At 54.4% G+C, this 16661-nt stretch overlaps 7 protein-coding genes across 7 annotated transcripts; 4 read left to right on the forward strand and 3 right to left on the reverse strand.

Annotated features, from left to right (window-relative positions):
• Positions 1-897: 897 nt before the first annotated feature.
• On the reverse strand, positions 898-1284 carry LTR77_002882 (uncharacterized protein; the record flags this gene model as incomplete). The annotated part of the gene is made up of 2 exons (XM_064800141.1): positions 898-1019; positions 1074-1284. The coding sequence occupies 2 exons, from the start codon at positions 1282-1284 to the stop codon at positions 898-900; spliced, it is 333 nt and encodes a 110-aa protein (XP_064661480.1).
• Positions 1285-2029: 745 nt separating this feature from the next.
• Positions 2030-2452, forward strand: LTR77_002883 (uncharacterized protein; the record flags this gene model as incomplete). Its single annotated transcript, XM_064800142.1, has 2 exons — positions 2030-2381; positions 2412-2452. 2 exons carry the CDS (start codon positions 2030-2032, stop codon positions 2450-2452), a joined length of 393 nt encoding a protein of 130 aa, XP_064661481.1.
• Positions 2453-3476: 1024 nt separating this feature from the next.
• NdufS1 (ndufs1 NADH-ubiquinone oxidoreductase subunit) lies at positions 3477-5839 on the forward strand (the record flags this gene model as incomplete). The annotated part of the gene is made up of 3 exons (XM_064800143.1): positions 3477-3624; positions 3683-4065; positions 4121-5839. The coding sequence occupies 3 exons, from the start codon at positions 3477-3479 to the stop codon at positions 5837-5839; spliced, it is 2250 nt and encodes a 749-aa protein (XP_064661482.1).
• A 147-nt stretch (positions 5840-5986) lies between these two features.
• Positions 5987-7146, reverse strand: LTR77_002885 (uncharacterized protein; the record flags this gene model as incomplete). Its single annotated transcript, XM_064800144.1, has 5 exons — positions 5987-6100; positions 6153-6305; positions 6500-6647; positions 6700-6793; positions 6846-7146. 5 exons carry the CDS (start codon positions 7144-7146, stop codon positions 5987-5989), a joined length of 810 nt encoding a protein of 269 aa, XP_064661483.1.
• Positions 7147-11108: 3962 nt separating this feature from the next.
• On the forward strand, positions 11109-13259 carry LTR77_002886 (uncharacterized protein; the record flags this gene model as incomplete). The annotated part of the gene is made up of 4 exons (XM_064800145.1): positions 11109-11179; positions 11237-11470; positions 11527-12013; positions 12066-13259. 4 exons carry the CDS (start codon positions 11109-11111, stop codon positions 13257-13259), a joined length of 1986 nt encoding a protein of 661 aa, XP_064661484.1.
• Positions 13260-13570: 311 nt separating this feature from the next.
• On the forward strand, positions 13571-13924 carry LTR77_002887 (uncharacterized protein; the record flags this gene model as incomplete). The annotated part of the gene is made up of 2 exons (XM_064800146.1): positions 13571-13671; positions 13732-13924. The coding sequence occupies 2 exons, from the start codon at positions 13571-13573 to the stop codon at positions 13922-13924; spliced, it is 294 nt and encodes a 97-aa protein (XP_064661485.1).
• A 524-nt stretch (positions 13925-14448) lies between these two features.
• On the reverse strand, positions 14449-15919 carry LTR77_002888 (uncharacterized protein; the record flags this gene model as incomplete). The annotated part of the gene is made up of 6 exons (XM_064800147.1): positions 14449-14632; positions 14686-14786; positions 14841-15061; positions 15118-15440; positions 15514-15800; positions 15872-15919. 6 exons carry the CDS (start codon positions 15917-15919, stop codon positions 14449-14451), a joined length of 1164 nt encoding a protein of 387 aa, XP_064661486.1.
• Between the last annotated feature and the right edge of the window lie 742 nt (positions 15920-16661).

The raw sequence follows: 16661 nt of genomic DNA on the forward strand, positions 1-16661 counted from the left end.
CCAGCGCAATGCCGCGCATGCACGAAGCCCACTCCTGCCCGATTCGACAATGGCGCTCAGTGCCCTGTGCCACCTCGACAGAAGCGGCCTAGCGCTTTTCTAATCACGAACCAAGGGCCCGTATCAACCCGTATCAACAACCCGTGGATCCCCCACTATAAGAAGCACCTCCTGCCCCCACCGACCCAGCATTTTCTTCTTCACCTTTTTCCCCCTCTTTTCTGCCACGCCGCCCTCCTCGCCTGGGCGGCTCTGCACGCCTTACACACCTGGGTTCTGGACACGACGCCTTTCACACCTAGGCTCTGGACTGAGTGACACAATGGGTTCAACGTCAACAGACAAGAGATACAGTGGGAGTCTTCACGCGAAGACTAGAGTGATCCGAAGTCCAACACTTCGGTGAAACCGCGCCCTTAGATGGCAATCGTCTCCCCATTTCGCCCATCACTCACACCTCCTGGATTTTTGACTCTGACTGCACGGCCCGAAGCAGGGGATTGCAGAAACTTGCGCGACTTCAACAAAGGGTGTTTGCGTTTAAAGAGGAGGGCATCAGTGTCTTTGGCAGGTTTCGACCTTGCTGGGGCCTGGAGCCTTCACATTCATGACTATGTAGCATCTTCTATAGCAATGACAGCATTCTTCATTCGTCCTTCGTGTTCTCCGTGTCAAGCAGCCCCACCTCAGTCCTTCCCCCCTTGTGCTTGCCGTGCCTTTGACAGACGTGTTATATTTGTTGATGCGCCCTTGCCGCATGAGCACCGCTCGGCCATCAAGCACCCTCACTGCGCCCGCCACTGCCAGCGTGCGGATATTTTCTCGTCCACCGACCGCCTCATTGTACGGTTTGACCGTTTGAGCTGAATTTGAACATGACCGCTCTTGTTTTCACGTCTAGAACAAAGGCTCGCCATCCTCCACCTGCCGAAACCTCTCCGCCGTGTACTTCCGCACAGCGCCCCCTCTCCAAGCCAGCAAGAGCGTGCACGAAAAACCGATCAGGGAGAAGAACGCCACTGCGTCGCCGTCAGCACAAGAAGCGCTCACACCTATGCAGTCACTGGACCTACTCATGCCGAACGTCCATCCGTCTCCGACCGCCGCCAACCACGAATCGATATAAAAAGGCACAGTCAAGCCCAGAATGGTCCGGTAGAAGTTCATCGCTGTTGTGACTTCCTGCGCATACCCGCTGAAGCACTCGCATAAGTAGTTGACCATGACCGGAACAGGAGCGGTCTCCGTAATGTTGATGAGGCATACTGCGAAGGCGACGACCATGTAGTGGAGTTGGTACTGCAGAGCAGCTCCGAAAATCCCAAGGCCGCTTGGCAGGAGTAGGAGCGGCGGGATAAGCATGGGGTAGAGGCGGTGCTCCTGCACCAAGGCATTCGTGCAAAGCAGGCTGCGTATCATTCTGGCAGTGCGGCTTGATCGTCTAGGTCGCTCCAGACGCTGTTTGTTCCTGCATGTGCGCTTTTGCGTGGAGTTGAGAGCACATGGGCTGCGCATTCACTTGGGGGCTCTCAAAGAGGCAAGACCTGAGACGAAGGTCGAAATTTCTGATGTTCACGCCGTTCAGGTTGCAAAACCTCATTCACCACACCTGCTTCTTTACTTCCGTAGAGAATTGTGCTCACCAGCAGTCATTTCCGAGCTCTTGTCCACTGCTGAACATCTCGCCGAGTCTTTCCAGCAAGCATAGCCAGCTTTGGACTTGGAAATCTTTGGCACTCTCTGTCGATACGTATTCACGGGCGGCGCATCACCAGCGCCACCGGCGGTCGCTTCCAGTCACGGGCCACTCCCTCCTAGAAGGCTTCCTCCAGGCATAATGCGACGGCGTCACGATCCTTTCGACTCGTTCAGACGCAGGAGCTCTCCTTCCGGCAGAAGACGACGGCGTCATGATCCTTTCGATCCTTTCGGACCACCACCGGCGCCCCAGTATACACCAGGGATAGGCAGCATAGATCCACTCGAGCGAAGACCGTTCGAGTTCGTTCGGCGTCTCGGGCACGGCGGTATGTCGTGTAGTGTCAACCTCGTCAGATCTCGCCGCTCCGGCACTCTATACGTCGAGAAGCGTATCCCGGCCAGCGGGGAAATGAAGAAGTACGCTCGGGCCAAGCTGGAAGAACTCGTGCGGTTCGGCCGGGCGTCGCGCCATACCACTTATCTCGTCGACGACTATCGGGAGCGTGGGCACATCGTGTTGATACCGGAGTACTGCGATTTGGGTTCGTGTAACGACTTGATGGAGGACACGGACGGCATTCCACTACCCGAAGATTACCTATGGCACATCCTCAAAGACATTGCGAAAGGGCTGGTGTTCATCCATCGAGGCATCGCAGACTCGACAGGCATTCCGTTCCGTGAGCCGTGGAACAAGACTTATCACCTAGACCTGAAGCCAGGACATTTTCCTCTCCACGACTGGTCATAACGGAAGCTATCCGCGAGTCGTGATCGGAGACTTCGGCTGCGCGGTCACCGCACGCGACCTTCGAGAAGGTAGGCGAGATCCAAGAAATCTGCATCATGGCGACCCAGAATGGTATCCACCCGAGCAGATGGGCCGTGCCTTCGAGCGAAATCTAGTCGGGTACGGACCTTGGAGCGATATGTGGAAGTTGGGGGGGATCATCCAGTGCTTGGCGAGGGATCTGAGTGCACCTGATCGCACCAGGCTCGAGACTGATATGCCGGTCGGTCGGGGGTATAGCAGATGGCTGAATAGCTTAGTGGCGGCGCTCACACGCGAGGACCCGAGCATGAGGCCTTCAGCGCTGGATATCGTGAGAGCGGCGAGCAGTCGTGATTAGAGTTGTGAGGTGGAGAAGAAGACAAAGGTGCTTGTGGATAGTATTTACAAGGGGGTGCACAAGTAATGCGGGGGGATAAAAGGACTGTAGATGAAATACAGTGATATATGCGAGAGTATATGGAGTAAAAGTACCTGATTTCCAAGTTCCCTCGTGCTCCTGCTATATCTCGCTTCTCTGCCCTTCAATGCCTCGAAGGCCAATCCCTGTTCGCCTGACATCGAAGACTCGATCACTGCCAGATCTTGCATGAGCCCTTAACCCCGGCGAAATCGCGCATAGAAGTATGTAGCACCGTTGGTAAGGAGTCGAGTTCACGGGCCGAAGCCTCCACGTATCCAGCTACAGCGCCCGCTTGCGTGCTCTACGACACATAGTAGAGTATCACTCGCATATATAGTGGCATGAAAGCCTGCGAGCGACACCACAATAACAGGTCGAGATGAGTGCAGAACCAAGACACGAAGTCGGTCGAGAGAAGAGCTTTATGGGGGACGTCGCACGGACGAATCGGAACTAGCTTATTCCACCGCCGACCCGAGAGAGGCTCCTAGACGACATCAACGATTGCCACCACCCACCTTGCATGTACGCTCTTCATTCTCTCCTCTTCCCTTGACTTTGGTATTCGGCGGTTGAGACAAGATGATGCGCCGACAGCTGTTGCGGTCGACTCGTCGGCTTGCTCAGGCCAATGCTGTGAAGCCGCAGCAGACCAATGCCTTCTCCACCAGCAGAAGACGGCAGGCCGAGGTGGAGCTTACAGTCGATGGCAAGAAGGTGTCGATAGAGGGTACGTCTCACATAACACAGACGGCGAGGCGGTTCGGAAGACTAACACACGTGGACAGCCGGCTCAGCACTCATCCAAGCATGCGAGAAAGCAGGCGTCACGATCCCCCGATACTGCTACCACGAGAAACTCATGATCGCCGGCAACTGCAGAATGTGTCTGGTCGAGGTCGAGAAGGCGCCTAAGCCTGTGGCGTCGTGCGCGTGGCCGGTGCAGCCAGGAATGAACGTCAAGACGGATAGCCCGCTCACGCACAAGGCAAGAGAAGGTGTGATGGAGTTCCTCCTGGCAAACCATCCCTTGGACTGCCCAATCTGCGACCAGGGTGGCGAGTGTGATCTTCAAGACCAGAGCATGCGATATGGTGGCGACAGAGGACGGTTCCACGAGATCACGGGCAAGCGCGCGGTTGAAGACAAGAACATTGGGCCTTTGGTGAAGGTAGGACAACAATGCTGGAACACACGGAGGCACACGGGCTAACGAGCTACGACAGACCTCGATGAACCGCTGCATTCACTGCACACGATGTATTCGTTTCGCTAATGATGTTGCTGGCGCGCCTGAGCTCGGAAGCACAGGTCGCGGCAACGCTCTGGAAATCGGCACATACCTCGAAACCGCTCTCGACACCGAACTCTCTGGCAATGTCATCGATCTCTGCCCCGTTGGTGCACTCACATCGAAGCCGTACGCCTTCCGCGCCAGGCCGTGGGAACTCTACCACACCGAAACCATCGATGTCATGAATGGTTTGGGCAGCAACATCAGGGCGGACGCAAGAGGACTGCAGGTGATGAGGATACTGCCACGGCTGAACGATGATATCAACGAAGAGTGGATCGACGACAAGAGCCGCTTCGCATGCGATGGTCTGAGCACACAACGACTTACCACGCCCCTCATCCGGCGAAACGACGAGTTCCAGCCCGCAACTTGGGAGCAGGTGCTGGTTGAGATCAGCGAGAAGTACAAGGAGCTGCAACCGAAGGGTGATGAATTCAAGTTCATCGCTGGTCAGCTCGTCGAGACCGAAGTTCTAGTGGCCGCGAAGGACCTTGCGAACAGACTTGGCTCGGAGAATCTTGCACTCGACTTCCCGCAAGGCTCAGCGCCACTTGCGCACGGTCTTGACGTGCGGTCAAACTACAACTTCAATTCGAAGATTACCGGTGTTGAAGAGGCAGACTTGATTCTGCTCGTCGGTACCAACCCACGCCACGAAGCCGCGGTGCTCAATGCACGGATACGGAAACAGTGGCTGCGATCAGACCTCGAGGTCGGGCTTGTTGGTGAGGACTTCGAGTCGACATTCGAGTACGAGAAGCTTGGCACCAACGCCAACGACCTCAAGAGCGCGCTCAGCGGCGACTTTGGCAAGAGGCTCGCTGCTGCCGAGCGGCCGATGATCATCGTTGGGTCCGGCGCTGTAGAGCACCAAGACGCCAAATCCATATACGAGACTGTCGGCAGCTTCGTTGAGAAGAACAAGGCCAACTTCCAGACACCCGACTGGCAAGGCTACAACGTCCTCCAACGTGCTGCCTCTCGCAACGGAGCTTACGAGGTCGGATTCGCAGTACCGGGCCCGGAGACTGCCAAGACTACGCCAAAGGTCGTCTGGCTGCTCGGAGCAGACGAGATCGATGCTGCAGAGATCCCCAAGGACGCTTTCGTGATCTATCAGGGTCATCATGGTGACAAGGGTGCGGGTCTTGCTGACGTCGTTCTTCCGGCAGCGGCATACACCGAGAAGAGTGGCACCTGGATCAACACCGAAGGTCGTGTGCAGATGTCTCGGCCAGCTACCTCTGTCTACGGCGCCGCTCGTGATGACTGGAAGATCATTCGTGCGGCATCAGAAGCTCTTGGTGTGCCACTGCCCTACGATGACCTGGAAGCCCTCCGCGACCGCATGGAAGAGGTCAGCCCGGCTCTGCGACGATACGACCTGATCGAACCCGCTGGTCTGCCTGCACTGAGCAAGGTGCAGCTCATTGACCAGAACAAGGGCGCTAAGGCGACGGGCGAGCCTTTCAGGAAGGTGATTGAGAACTTCTTCTTTACAGACGCGATTTCACGGTCGAGTCCTACCATGGCGAGGGCCAGCGCAGCCAAGGCGGCGAAGAACCCTCAGACCAATTTCCTTGCGCCTGGCATGCCAAACCCACAGGTCAACTATGGCCCGGGTGAGATGCAAGCGGCCAGTGCATAGAGTGGTATGGAGAGGCTGTGGAGCAGGCACGGGTATGTACATAGGTGTTGATGGCGTTTCTCTGCATTGACTGTGTATCTATTACAACCAGCCAGATATACAGAAGTCGTACCGATGTTATACCAACTGTACACCTAACAATGCCCGTTACGATGAAGAAGGCACATCTGTCCTCCCACCCGGGTTCGTCATCGCCTCTTTCGGCAGCATACTTCCCACCTCAGCAGTTGCGCCGGCGTCTACAGGGAGTATCACCGCCGTCTGCAGTTCATCAGCAACGACTCAATTGACAACATGCACCATCTCAACTTACCATCCATCGTGCCTCATCTCCAGCCAAGAACCTGACAGCAGCCGCGACATCCCAACCTGTGCCTTCGGTCTTGAGCATGCTCCTGCCTTTTCTCGCCTCTCGTGCTTCATCGGTCATGCCAGGCGCGTACATCATCGGCGTATAGACCATTCCCTGCGAACAGTGAGAGCGAAGGGGTCAGCGAATATCGCAGACATGGTAGGTCTTTGTCCAAGGGGGTTTGATACCGGGCAGACACAGTTCACCCTGATGCCGATGGGCGCATGGTGTACGGCCATTGCTCTGGTCATGTTCTGCGAAGAAGGAGATTAGCAAGCGAGTGGACTGAGATATGGCGCTGAACGAACCACTATGGCGCCTTTGGATGTTGGGTAGAAGAGATGAGGGTTGCCGCCACGAAGGCCTGCAACGCTGGCGATGTTGACGATGGAGCCGCGCCATTGTCCTTGGTTTTTCTCCATTGCTGGGATGGCGTATTTGGCCATAAGGACCATGCTAAGGTGGTCGTCAGTAACTTGAATGTGGACGTTGTTTGGTGAAGTGGTACCTGGACACGTTGACTTCCATCGACTTGGTCCAGTCGCTCATATCGACGTCGGTTGCTGTACCTGTGGCGCCGCCAATGCCGACTACGTTGACAACTAATTGCTTCGTTAGTCGCTCTTCCTCTTGCCTCCAGTCTGATTGACGTACGTATATCCAACCGCCCATATTCCTTAACAGCAGTCTGCACGGCCGCCTGGCAATCGTCCGCAACGGTAGCATTAGCTTTCACAGCAAAACCCTTCCCTTTCCCATCCTTCTCAATAAACTCGACTGTCCGTTGCGCAAGCTCAAGTTTCATGTCAGTGCAGACGACAGAACAACCAGCTTCGGCCAACAATATAGCGCACGCTCGTCCATTGCCAATACCATCTCCCGCTGCGCCTGCGCCTGAGACGATGGCAACGCGGCCCTCGAGTGACCGAATTGGTCGTTGGAATGATTCGCTCATGGCTACGTTGTTTCGTCGTTGGAAGTAGTTGCACTGGAGTGGTGGTGTTGGTTGTAAGTGAGGGGTGAGCCGACTTCGGAAGAGAAGAGAGAGCTGGTGATGTCCGGGTGTTTTGATGATCATGACATTATTGTGTAGATAGCCGCAAACAAACATGTGAACAAAATCAAGCAACCGAGAGGAGAGTCGTGGTCTCCGCAGTAGAGAGCCTGATGCCGAGCTTGAGACCTCAGCATCCCGTCTGCTCTCCGATATCGAACGCTCAGCCATCATCGAATCCTTTGAGAAGTACCGCAGTTTTGGATATGTTCATCTCTCCGATCGCAGAAATCACAAGTCAGAAATGTCCGCCACAAGGTAAAAAGGTTCCTTCCCGGCAGGGAGGCCGTGTCTCTCAGCATGCCAACAGCACCAGACAGATGTCCGCTCTTTCGTCGCGAATCGACTACCCAATGAACCACTCCGTCGAGGCCATGAAATCCGAGACTATTGGATTCGCACACGAGGTGTTCAACCCCTTCAAGCCTCCTATGATCTTCAACCCGCCGAGCGTTCTCACCCGCGACAAGGCGACGTAAGCTTGCCCTGGGTCCTTCATGTTGCTCAGGTCTATTTTCACTTTGTCAAGGGTCATCCCCTGGGCCTTGTGTACGGTCATAGCCCAAGCCGCTACAAGCGGGATCTGGGTCCGGCTCAGCAAAGAGTATGGCCATTCCTCGCCCAACTGGATTACGCAGCAGTCGGGTAGAATGGTGATGGTCTTGCCGTTGGTGAAACGAACTTCAGGAAAGACTTGCGCGAATTCATCGGCAGCAAAGAAGGCCTTCAGCTGGCTCTGCCTATAGGCATATTCTCCTCCACCACGGAACCTTGAAGAGCCTTTCTGGGGGTGCCCTTGGTCTTCGTGTAGGGTCCCGGCTTCGAGATCCTTGGGATCCACACGAGGACCCGGCCTTGGGATGGTCGCTTCATTGTAACCTTTGAAGCCAACGACGATCCCTTGGCTGCCGTTCACAAGTCCGCCTTCAACATCCAGATTCAAGGTGAGGACCACGGGTTGACCAATTTTGAGCTGCAATATAGGCCGATATTGGTGGCTTTCGAGAGCCTGTAGTGTCTGCCCACTTTATGACCAGGTTTTGTAACCTCGAAACTTATCGTCGGTTCCGTTCCAGTGGAAATGATCCAGGCATCGATACTCTACCGGTTCGGACTGTAGCTTTGCGAACTCTCTGTCATTCATCGCATCCACCTCCCGGTTCCATGCGAAGAGGTACGTGGCCCCTTCGACGTCGCAAGGATGGTCGCTCAGCAGCCGAAGTTGTGATGTACTCAAATTTTGGAATCGAGCCAGTGTTTTGAGAATTTCCACAAAGTTTTGCTCGCTCTGACGTTGGTTTCCTGCTAGTGGAAATTGCAGTCAGCCCACGCTTTGGAGCAGAAAGCCCACTGATCCGGCTCATCCTGCGTGCGACAAGTTTGGTGTTTGGTGCACCTCCAGATCTTGACTTTTCGGTCTCGGTCCCGATCTTCTTTTGTCGTTCCGCCACATGTAAAGCAGTAGCTAAACAGCTTCACTGGAGGTAGCTGACAGAAATCGCCGCAGACCACTACCTGCACGCCGCCAAAAGGCCCGTCGTTGTCTCTGGCTGCTTGCATCAGACGACAGAGGCGCGAAAAGAACAGATTCTCGACCATAGATATCTCGTCGATCACAAAGGTGTCGATATCGGCTAACCGCTGTCGGATGTGGTCGCCTCGCTGTACCATACCTTCTAGGCAATCCATGGATTTTCCCATATCCTTGGGCGTAAGTCCGAAGAGGCTGTGTAGCGTTACCCCATTCGCTCCGGAAGCTGCTTTTCCAGTGGGTACTGCTACCCTTACACTCTTCCCGGAATCCCGAAGAATTGCAATGGCTCTGTTTAGTACCACAGTCTTGCCAGAACCTGCAGATCCGGTGAGGAAGACATTGCTTCCTCCAGAGATAGCGTCAACGGCATCTTGCTGCTCTTGGCTGAGGGAGATCAGAAATCTGCCAGCCGCTGCTACTTGAGCTGAGATGTCCGTTGTCGCGGGAGTTAGAGGGAGTGCAGGTGAATCCACGCGCCCTTCCTCCTCCTTGACCACCCTTGGCCGTTTGCCTGGTCCCGATCCAGAGGAGCTCGGACCGGGCTCTGGGGTCACGAACAATGAACCAGGACGTTTACGGCGCTGTCGCCAGGGCTGATAATCGGTCATACTGGAACCGTGACAGCTCTTAGGTGTAGTCGATGATTGCAAGCCGCCTGCGGTAGATACGTTCGGGGTAGAGTCGGCCAAACCGGAAGGTTCTGCGGTATAGCAATGTGCTCAAGGTAGTGAGAGCAGCACGTGCACGTCAACTTGCGCCCAACAGGCTGTTTCTGTTGTGCACAGCGTAATGATCACGCCTTGGCTGATTATCGGGTCGTCCGCTGCTGATCAACGAGGACCAGCTTTCGGGATGGTGGGCCACGGGAAGAGAAGGACACAGTCTTGCTAATTGGTCGAATCTCGCAGGTGTATGGTGCAAGCCTGCACGTCAAGAACAGTCCAATGGGTATATTCGTGACCGCGGTCGATGTCGATACCGGAGCTCAATCGATGCACCGTGCTCGAAACCACGTGTTGTTGCACGTTCGTTGCTGCTTGTGAGTCCGGTCCTCCTCAGATGGCGATGCTCTGCAGGGTACAGATGTGCACCATGGAAGGTAGAAGGTTGCTAAGTAGTGGGCAGGATGGAGAAAAGGAAGCCTTGGTGGAGTTGGTGGAGGAAAGGAGGAAGTAAGTGGGGAAGTGAAGAGACGAAGTAGAGCACCAAGATGAGAGCATGTGTGTGTCTGCTTCAACGTCCTGCACGTGGTCGTCGAACTGCACGTGGTCTTCGAGAGGCATGATCTCACGCTCCTGCGGAGGCTTTCTTCTAAGGACCAACGAAGAGCATATCCATGGCCGGAAGCGGGTAGAACCACCAACATTGTGGCAAGAAAATGGGATCTACTCACTTGACCGTGTGCTTGCTCTGTTTCTACAGCCATGACAGCCTGCAAGACACGAAAACATTGCTGACTTTCTGCGTAATATCGAGGACATCTGGTATAGCAAAACATCAGGACTGATACGTGAGGTTGGTAGTCATCTCTCTCCAAGGATTGCCCAATCTCCCGCCCGGTACTCGGGGCCAATGCCGGGCCTTATTAGGATCCTGATAGTTGTGATAGCGTCGCTGCGCCTTGTCTGGGCGGGCGATGGAAGGGCGCGGGTGTCCCGTCTTGTCTGCACCTCGAAGAGTCCTCTTCAGGGTTGGTCGAGTTCCCGGTCGTCACACGGAACTTCACTGTATCGTAGCATATACGTCGAAAGTCTGCGCATCCATTGTCGTTTGCTGGATTTGGAGGTACATTTGATGTAGAAGCAACGAGAAAAGCTCTCGAGCAAGCAAAAATGCCAACGCTCCGCCGAGGGTGCCCAGCCTCTTGGTCGCGCGTCATTTTTCGAGAGAGATGCGAGCCGAGAAACCCAATCTTTCGCCGCCGGAACCTTTCTTCTTACACCTCTCCGCCACCGCTGCCTACGCGCTCGACTGTACCTCCCCGTGGACGCCGACGCAGCCGTGACCTAAGTACCGACTGCTTTGCCACTCTGGCAGGTTTCTGCTATTATCAATCTGCCTCTGTCGCATTCCCTAATGATTCAATAACACGAGCCGCATCCCGCCGGGGGACTTGTACAGATCTACCAAAAGCCAGAAGAACCGGCAGAAGAGTTCGATAGCGTGCTTTCACTTGCATTCCTGGCTTGTTTCGAGCTTTACAGCGTTCAAGCAATCCTGCAGCATCCAAGCTCTATCTCGACAAGACTTCCAGGTTCCATCTCGGCCTTGAACGCAGGCCAAGAATTATCAAGAGTCTGCCTAGAGGAGGTAGAAGGCTTGCTGCAAGATGCCGAACCTCGCGGTAGACAATTTCAATATTGTCACCGCGTTTCTGGGGGGCTTCATCACGCTTTTTGGGTAAGCAATGATGGCTGGAAGGGTACCCAAGACAATGCTAACCCTTGCGCTCTGCAGGCTGGTCTCCTACCTGCTCAAAGAAAAGTTTTATATGTCCGAGGCGCTCATCAGCACAATAACTGGCTTGGCATTCTCGCCCCATGGGGCCAATTTTCTCAAGCCATTACAATATGCGAACGAGAACGAGCATGACCTTGAGACCATCACCCTCTACTTTTCCAGGCTGGTGCTCGGGGTGCAACTTGTGCTCGCAGGCGTGCAGCTGCCGAGCAAGTATCTGAAGAAGGAATGGTAAGTCACAGCCTTCTTCGCCATACCTTTTCCGAGACGCGTACTGACGGTTGTAGGAAAACACTGTCTTTACTATTAGGGCCTGGGATGTGCCTGATGTGGATGAGCACCAGCTTGATGGTGTTCGCAATGGTGCCGAACATAGGCTTCCTCTTCGCACTGGCCATTGGAGCTTGCGTGACTCCCACCGATCCGATTCTCAGCAACAGCATAGTCAAGGGCAAATTCGCGGACAAGAATATTCCACGAGCCTTGCAGAGGGTCATCATTGCCGAGTCAGGGGCCAACGATGGCTTGGGCTACCCTTTCCTGTTCCTTGCCCTTTATCTGATCAGGCACACCCGCCACCACGGCCTCGGCTCGAACGGTGGCGCACGAACTGCCATAGGTCTTTGGTTTGGTGAAACCTGGGGCTACACGATCTTGTTGTCAGTTGTGTACGGAGCAGTGGTTGGCTGGATCGCTAAAGAACTTCTACACTGGGCAGAGGAGCGGCACTATGTGGACAGGGAGTCATTTCTTGTCTTTGCCATTACGCTGGCGGTGAGTATTGCACACGGTACACCGATGAGATGACTCGCTAATTTGAATGCAGCTGTTCATCGTCGGTACAGTCGGTATGATCGGTTCCGACGATGTCCTCGCATGCTTCATCGCAGGCAATGTTTTTACTTGGGACGATTGGTTCCGCCTGGAGACCGAGGACGACTCGCTGCAGCCTACCATCGACATGCTTCTTAATGTCTCCGTATTCTTGTGGTACGGGGCCGTCTGCCCCTGGCATAAATTCGTTGCGAACGATGTGATCCCGATCTACCGCCTGGTCCCGCTCGGCATCATGGTGCTACTGTTCCGGAGACTTCCAATGGTGCTCATGTACCACCACTTTGGTCTGATTCACCAGATTCAAGAACTCAGACACGCATGCTTCGTTGGCTTTTTCGGGCCAATAGGCGTGTCAGCCATGTACTACATCTACATCTCCCGGGAATTCTTGGCCGAGATCATTGCCGAAGGAACGGAGCGCGAAGATGCACTCCACCTCGCCGAGTGCATCGAGGTGGTGGTCTGGTTCTTGATCATCTGTTCAATCATAGTCCACGGGTTATCGGTACCGCTCGGAAAGCTGTACTTCTACATCCCACGAACCATCAGCACGGCGATCTCGACCGAGCGAGTTTCCGTTTCTCAGAGCGGGGCCGCTAGTCCAAGTGAAGAGCCTCGTCCCGAAGGACCAAGAAGGGCTGACAACGACCTCAACCTGCTGCCTTTCCGGCGTCGACATACCACAAGCGAACGCGGACCAGTGACATCGAATCCTGCTTCCATCTCCTGGTTGCCGAAGAGCTTCGTACGAGCGGGCAGGCATATCGTCGAGGACATTCGGCGCCCTCGCGATACACACAGCCACGTCGCACAAGACAAGGGCGAAAAGGGCGGCAGCAGTGATGAAAGCCCGTCTACCGAAATGGCTGCGAATGAGAGCGCGCACCCAGAGATCTCGATGCCTACCAACCCGAGGCCGTTCGGCCATAATGTCGCCCAGCCGCCCGAAGAGCAGCCTCCTGCGGGCAATGCTCAAGGTCGCATGGAGGAAGGGCAAGGCGGTCTGTCGGTGCCGCAGAGTCCGCTGGGCTCGGGTGTCTCGACACCAACGGATGGCGGGAGGCAGGCTCGGAAGATTCAGTTCGCTGATGAGTCTGGGACGAGGAGTGCACCGTCGAGAACACCGAGGGCAGAGAGTCCCGTGGATGAGAAGAGCGAGGCCGCTGCTGCGGGCGGGGGATGACTGCTGATGTGTATATGCTTGACTTTATATTGCTGCTGTACAGCGTTCTGCTTTGCTATATCAATGAAGATTCATTGAGACTATTGAGACATCCACAAGGCGTGAACTTAGGCCTTAGGTTCTGATATGACGACGTTTATTCACTTGTTGCTCTTCAACCAATCATATCACATGCGATGTAAGCCGGCGGGGCACAGAGGGGCAGGTCGAGGTCAGGACGCGCTGCCTGGGCGATACAGCACCTCGTCTCGACAGCCTTGCTTGTTTCTTTGACCACTTCTACCAGTATTTGATCATCGACAGTAGTTACCATGGCATCCGAAGCAGCAGTATGTCCCGTCGTCGGCACCACGACTTCCGTGCTGCCTCCAGACCATCCTGCCTTTAACGCCGACGACCTGGAAGCAAGATGGTCAGTATAACGAGTGAAAGACTACTTTGATACGACAGCCTGTCACTGACCTTCCTCGAGCCCAGTGACCAACGCGAAAGTCGAGCACCACAACAAGACCATCCACAACCACCCGTCCTCCTCCACCATTCCCAACGACGGCAGCAAGAAGAACGACGCCACGAAATGTCCCGCCTTAGCCAACGCCAGCTCGGAGGATAAGATTGTTGATGATGTATGCCCCGTCGTTGGGCCGGTCAGTGCGATGGTATGATACAAACGTCTGATAACAGAGCCTGGGAGGATGTGTTGTTGATGAAGGTGATAGCTGCCGCCGAGCCACCCCCAATTGACGCAGGATGCTGCGGGATCGGTATGTCCGGTCACGAACGCGACATTGGAGCACCATAAGGACAAGGTGCACAAGCACCCGAGTGTACCGGATGGAAGGTAGGTTTGTTGAAGCTGGTGTTGTTGCTGGAGAGGATGCTGACTGGTGGGTGCAGTCCGGTTGCGAAGTGTCCTGTTGCCAGTAATATGCTCAAGTAGGGTCGGATCTGTTGAGATACCTGGCGGCATGGAGTTGAGGTTGGTTCAAGACTCGACACTTAGTCGTCTCGTTCGTTGAGACTTAAGGTGAGACTCAAGCAGTGCCATGGATGAACTCTAGTGTAACGTACTTCTATCACGTACTTCTACCCAAACCATGCAACGCCCATCTACATTCCGGGGTATCTTCTATCTCTAAATTATCCAGTACTCATGCTCATCCTCGGTGTCCATATGCTGCTACTACTCTCATTCTTCTTCAGAAGAGTCCTTATCAATACGCTCACGCCACGAGCTGCCGTACTGTGCCGTCATCCAGGTCGCCACGGCCATCACGACGAGGAACAATGCGGAAATGGTACTAAACCAACCGATTCCGATCCTTTCGATGATTGGAAGACAAGTCGCTGATCCGGCAGCGGCGAATATGTAGCTGTGAGCAACGTTAGCAACTTCCCAGAAATGCTGTTGAGTTTTACGCTGTACCGAATCACGTAATTACCAGCCATGACCTCTGAGCTGCGTTTCTGCATCACGTCCAGACAATAAGTGTTCAGCGAGGGAAAGCAGAACAATTGAGCGACACCCTACGCACAAAGGTCAGTCGGTTGTTTTGTATTAGGGACTCTCGCTCGACTGACCTGGACAAACATGCATATCACCGGCAAGGGAATGCCGCCCACACGCTTCTGGATAGACCACCCGTAGATGAGCATGCACCCCGGAATCACAACGCCCATTGCGATGACGCAACTTCGTAAGCGGTCCTCGGGTACACGACTGCCACGCTTCCTGATGTACTTCTTTACCACGTGGTCCGCCCACCGGCCACCGCCGAAGGTTCCGACGAGATATCCGGCTCCTACGAAAGGCACAGAGGGTCAGCAAAGATCTCGGCGCTTGTGATTTCGCACAAACCTGGAGCGATGTAAAAGAGCCCGCTTTGCAGCGGCGACTCAAGCCCGAAGCGAGGGTTCAAGACTGCTCGGATGGGAGTGAGCAGCGAATACATGTTCCAGACCAGACTGCTGGCCGCCAGGCCAACGACCAAGATGTTCGGGTATCGAAAATGGACAACGACATGCCAAGGGTTCACCCAGTGCCAGATCTTCCTTGCTTTTTCTTTCCGGGACAGACCTTTCAGCTCATCGCTGCGTTTCTTGTGGATGGTTTCTGGCACGAAGAAGAACACCCCGAGACCGCTAGCACCTGCCAGCGCTGTCTGAAGCCAGAAAATACCTCTGTTGGAATAGGAGTTAGTGGCGTCTTCACCCATCGAAGTGAGGAGGGAGACTTGTGTTCATCACTACTCACCTCCAAGACGCATATGTCACAATCACTCCTCCAAAGAAGGGTCCCAGAGCCGGGCCGATGAGTGTACCACTCAAGAACCATCCATATGCGGTCCCTCGTTCGACAGGCCGGTAGATGTCACCCAAAACTGTAGCGCCTACTATTAAAAAGCACGTGCCTTGGATAGCGGTTAGGATACGAAAGACAAAGAAAGCGGCGAGGTTTGGTGCCAACGCATTGCCTGCGCTAAATGCCGTGAAAGTTATGCAGGCGACGACCAAGGGGTACCGACGGCCGTAAGTGGTTCCCTAAGTACTACTTGTGAGCACTTGTCCAAGAAATACCAGCTCAAAAAAGGTTCAAGCACTATCGGACTCACCAGCGGACCATATATCAAGGCACTGACGCCCATGAATAGCATATACATTGCGTTTGACACACCAAAGACAGCTCCTGTCGTGTTGTAGGTTTCAACGACCTCTGTGGAGGCAGCTAAAATGCTGGTGCTGCCTTGTCGAGAAGAACGTAAACCGTCAGCAAATTTTCCAGTCATGTCTTCGATATTTCAAGAAGGGAAGGATATCTGCACTCAGGGGAACCGACTGATTGGAGCAAGCAAAGAGCAGACCGACAAGACGACGACCATGACTACTTTATGCGCGTGGGAAAACTTGTTGTAGATTTCGTCACCTACAGACAGATGGCATCAAAGGTTAGCGGATGTTATGAGACACAGCGCGATTCTGCGGGTCGGAGATGTACCTTGTTCATGGAACTGGTCCTGCACGGGGCCGCCATCATGCGTAGATAGATGGGACCGGGTCTGGTAGAGACTGTGAGAGCCATCATCCGCTTTAGCAGGTTCAATACGCGGCTCTGGACCTTTCTCCTCATCCGTTGACTGCTGTCGGTGCTGAGAGGCCGTAGGCAGGTGTTCGGGCTCCTCTATCGCCTCTGCTGAAGGATTTGTTTCTTTCTCCGTCATCTTAAAGATCTGGAATGAGTGTGTTTCATTGACCCTCGAATTGGGGTAGAATGAGGATGCTAGGAGATAGAAAAGACACCATGAAAGAGAATGACTCGACAACTATACACTGCATTGGGTTGACTTCAACGTAGCAATAATAGATACCTCCGTACGGATATGGTTAATCAGGTGGTGAGATGAA

The sequence above is a fragment of the Saxophila tyrrhenica genome, assembly GCF_035928015.1.
Source record: "Saxophila tyrrhenica strain CCFEE 5935 chromosome Unknown scaffold_4, whole genome shotgun sequence".
NCBI lineage: Eukaryota > Fungi > Ascomycota > Dothideomycetes > Mycosphaerellales > Extremaceae > Saxophila > Saxophila tyrrhenica.